The sequence below is a fragment of the Rhagoletis pomonella genome, unplaced genomic scaffold (genome assembly GCF_013731165.1).
Source record: "Rhagoletis pomonella isolate Grant_MI unplaced genomic scaffold, Rhpom_1.0 Rhpom_scaffold_00002, whole genome shotgun sequence".
Classification (NCBI taxonomy): Eukaryota; Metazoa; Arthropoda; class Insecta; order Diptera; family Tephritidae; genus Rhagoletis; species Rhagoletis pomonella.
Genome location: NW_023458556.1, coordinates 76,355,449 through 76,360,013, shown reverse-complemented (window position 1 = coordinate 76,360,013; position 4,565 = coordinate 76,355,449). Strand labels below are relative to the sequence as shown.

The window sequence follows — 4,565 nt, the reverse complement described above, 5'->3', positions numbered from 1 at the left end:
GGTGAAGCTGGTTTTGATAGGCTTTTTTGTGCTGATTAAGAATGCTTAAAGCCATGTTTTCACTATGTCAAATTCAATGACATTTCTCATTTGTCGTCAAATAAATGAAAACACATTGTCAAATGGGATCAAAAACGGTATTTCGACTGATTTAGATCAGGATAGGTCTTCAGTCGTGTACATGCGCTGCTGAACCAACTATATGTCCGTTTATGGCTCATAATATTATCAGCGAAGGTACGGATGAAAGAGATAAACTTGTGTCAAAATATGTCGACAAATTTTGACGTCAAAATATGACATAGTGAAAACCAGCCTTAAGTATAAAGTTTCCATCAGCTCCAGATTTTGAGAAGAATGTGGTGAATATGTCAAAAAATCGCTTTTTTGCAATATTTGAGAAGCTCTAGCAATGAAAAAATAGGTAATAGAACTTTCGTCTTAGCCTTAAATAATGGCCTGGACTTCTGAATTCAATCCCTGAAAATACCATTCCTGCACCTTGACCCTAAGGTTACCTATACTCATTTATGGAACAGCTAACACTGATTTTTACACCATTTTGACAAAATAGTAAATGAGTATAGGTGACCATTAGGGCAAGGTGCAGGAATAGTACTTTCAGGAATGGTAGTACGTAGTTCTAGCTTTAATTTACGTCTACATGGAAGGTTCTATCACCTTTTTCTTAATTGCGGTAGAAACTCAAACTTCCCAAAATCAGTTATTCCTGTTCAACAAATGACTATAAGTGACCATCAAGCAAAGGTTCGGGAACTTGCCAGGATAGTATTCGAGATTTTTAGCTTTAATCAAAGCCTAAGTGAAGGTTCTACCACCCTTTGTTTTTTTGCTACAGCTTCTCAAATATGGAAAAAAACGCGAGGTTTTGACAATTTGACCACGTTTTTCTTAAAATCTGGAGCTGGTGGAAACTTTATGCTTACGGATTCGTAATCAGCACACAAAAATTCGGAAAAAATAGCGTTAACATTTGCTGCATCAACTTTTTTCCCATTTTTGATGGCCTGTGTAATAAGTATTGTTAAATAGCCAATACCCGCATATTTGCGCCGCCTTCAAACGCATTTCGAACTGTAAAACAATGACTCGATTCTAGTTTACGCATATCTATAATACGGGTATCGAATTTCAAGCAAATCGGACCATAAGTAAGACTTTTTCGAATAGATCGGTATTGTAAATCACGCCCTTTTTAGATTAAAAGAAATGCTAAAACTTTATTATGGATAAACGATGATTTAATGTTTCTTGCTTTAATGGTTGTGAAGGAATGAAGGAAAAAGAAATGACATTGAAATGACTTAGCAGAAAGGCTGCTGTATGTGTTACTCTGTATATGTTTTTGTACATGAGTTTGACAGAGTTATTTTGTTAGGGATGTTTGTTGAAACGTAAATGTAATAATCGAATACTTCAACACTCCTCCTCGTTTTAACAAACTAAATCAAAGCTTAAACTAAATTACATCGATTTCTTAAATTAACATGTTTTGAAATTGATAACGGTTTCGTAAATAAATCGGCAATCATCTCCTCCGTTGGGCAATACTTGCACTCAATGAGTTTCTTGTCGATATAATCCCTTACAAAATGCAACTTCGTATCGATGTGTTTAGTCCTGTTCGAAAATTTTTCTTCCTTGATGATTTTTAAATAGCTTTGATTATCTTCGAAGATTACTGTGGGTAGACAAATCTTTTGATTTAAATCGATTAATAATCGCTGAAGCCAAATTGCTTCTGGCATGCATCAGACAATGCTATAAATTCAGCTTCCGTAGATGAAAGTGAGACACACGATTGTTTTCGGCATGTCCAATTAATCAAACCACCATTGTAGAAAAACGCATAGCCGCTGTTTGATTTTCTTGAGTTTCGATCTTCCGCCCAGTTTGCATCTGCATAACCGATCAAGTCACTTTCTTTGGAATCAACTCTGCTCAATTTTAACTTAATGTTTGATGTTTCCTTCAAATATTTGAGAGCTTGCTTCAGCTGATTCCAATCATTCTGTGTTGGATTTGACACCTTTTGAGCCAAAATACTGACACTTGCCGCAATATCTGGTCGTGAATTAACTGATATATACAACAAGCAACCAATTAACTTTTGATAATCTTCGCTATTGATAAGTTGACACGACGAATCTGACGACGATTTGTAATACGAAACGTCCATTGGTGTCTTTGCTCCTTTCGCTGCTTGCAATCGAAATTTCAAGGCAATTTGCCCGATGTAACTTGATTGGCACAGTTCAAAATTTCCTGCATTGTCTTGTGTCCAGGTAATGTCTGAGTTTTCCCAAGTTCTGCATCAAGAACTTCGATGACAAAACTGATTCGGTGATACTGACTTGTTCTTTGGTTTTGCAGGTTACTATGATGTCATCTACGTATATGAGCAAATAACACCAGTCGCCGTTGATAAGCTTTGAATGTAAGCATTGATCATTTTTGCTTTGAGTGAAACCAGCATCTATTAGTACCTTATGTATTGCATCATTCCATGCCTTCGCCGCTTGTTTAAGACCATATATGCTTTTCTTGAGAAGACAAACTTGATTCGGTTCACCGTTTTCAAGACCCGGCGGTTGTTTCATATAAACTGTCTCTTCGAGATTACCATTCAAGAATGCCGTTTTAGCATCCATGTGTTCAACTAATAGTTTTTCTTTTGTGGCAACACTCAACAGTGCACGAAATGTTGCCTGACGGACAACTGAAGCGAAAATTTCGTTATAATCGGCTCCAAATTTTTGAGAGAAACCTTGAGCCACAAGCCTTGCTTTGTAGCGCTGAACACTACCGTCAACATCGGTTTTCGCTTTAAACACCCATTTACATCCGATTGCCCGTCGATCATCTGGCAAATCTGTTAGTATCAATGTGTTGTTTGCTTTGAGCGATTTCATCCCTTCATGCATTGCCGCAACCTATTGTTGCTTTTCTTTACATGAAATCGCCTCCTGATAGCTTTTGGGTTCTTCAATTTCATGAACAGCCACAAACATTTCGTCAATCAACGGTCTTGCCGGTATGCCTTTAGTTGTTCTTTTTGACACATGACGCTGATCGCTTGTTATATTTTCATTACTCGGTATTGGCTGGTTATCAGTTGGTGTTAGATATTCTTCTTCCCTTTCTACAGAAGCATTTGCTTGAACACTTCGATACTCCTCCTGAATTTTTTGCTCACCTTCTGGAATTACTTTTTCAATCTCTTCAACCTGTCGACCTTCGACTGGCAAGCCCAAAGTGATACTGATGGATTTTTCCGTTGGTACTTCAACATCCAACTGACTATTGCTAGAGTGATAATTTGTGTCAAATTTCACATCACGACTTACTAATAACCTTTTCGTGACTGGATCATAGCATCGATATCCCTTTGAAGCACTGTTGTATCCCATAAAAATCATTTTTGTTGATGTCTGGTCCAACTTTTTGCGTCTTTCGGTTGGAATATGAACAAAACATTTTGTTCCGAAAACCTTCAGGTGATTTAGCGACACCTTAGTTCCATCCCACTTATTGATTGGAATGGCATTTGTTGCACGTGTGACTGTTCTGTTCTGAATATACACTGCTGCTTCACACCAGAATGTTAGGGGTAAATTTGAATTTAATAACATACACCGCGCCATTTCTATGATTGAACGATTTTTCCGCTCAGCAACTCCGTTTTGCTGTGGTGAATATGCTGCTGTTAACTGATTTCAAATAATCAGCCAGCTGTTTGCCCGTGTACTCACCGCCTCCATCTGATCGAATAATCTTTGGCCTTTTGTTAAATTTATTTTTTACCTTTTCAACAAATTGTTTGATGCAGTCTGCAACTTCTGATTTGTGTGTAAGTAGCTGAAGAGCCGTGAACCTTGAAAAATCGTCGATAAAAGTTACCATATATCTTTTTCCGCTCGGTGTTTGCGTTTGCATTGGTCCGCAAACATCACTGTGTATTAAATCGAGTGGTTCTTTTGTTTCACTTATCGATTTCTTTGGAAATGCAGTTCTTGACTTTTTTCCCTTTGCACATACTTCACACAATTCCGATATGCCGCATTCAGCAATTTTCATATTCTCAATCAAACCATCTGCTTTCATTTTTCGAGTTGCCTCTGGATCTCGATGTCCCAAACGTTGGTGCCAATCATGAATGCAATTTTCTTTATGGCCGCTAATTGAAACGTTTATTTTATCCGTTATTCGCAGCTCATACAAATTTTGTTTGCGATCTGCCACTGCAATCTGTTTACGGTTTCGTAAATTTCGCAAGTATTTTTTTGAAATAAAACTTCAAAGCCATTGCTCGTTAACTTTCCAATCGACAACAAATTGTTAACCATATCTGGAGAGAACAATACTTCGTGAATCCTGCTTTATGAATTGTGCCGTCTTCATTAATGAAATGCACTATGCCGCTACCGATGCCGAATACTTTTACTCCATTTCCATTGCCGACTTCGATAACTCCTCTGTATGTTTCGTCTAACACGACGAAAAAACTTTTATTGTTAACTACATGTCGTGTTGCACCTGAATCT

General features: G+C 37.5%; 1 protein-coding gene across 1 annotated transcript; it reads right to left on the bottom strand.

Moving 5' to 3' along the window:
• Window positions 1–1,735: 1,735 nt before the first annotated feature.
• On the bottom strand, window positions 1,736–2,200 carry LOC118754933 (secreted RxLR effector protein 161-like). Its single transcript, XM_036489805.1, has one exon. It carries the CDS (start codon window positions 2,198–2,200, stop codon window positions 1,736–1,738), a length of 465 nt encoding a protein of 154 aa, XP_036345698.1.
• Window positions 2,201–4,565: the final 2,365 nt, after the last annotated feature.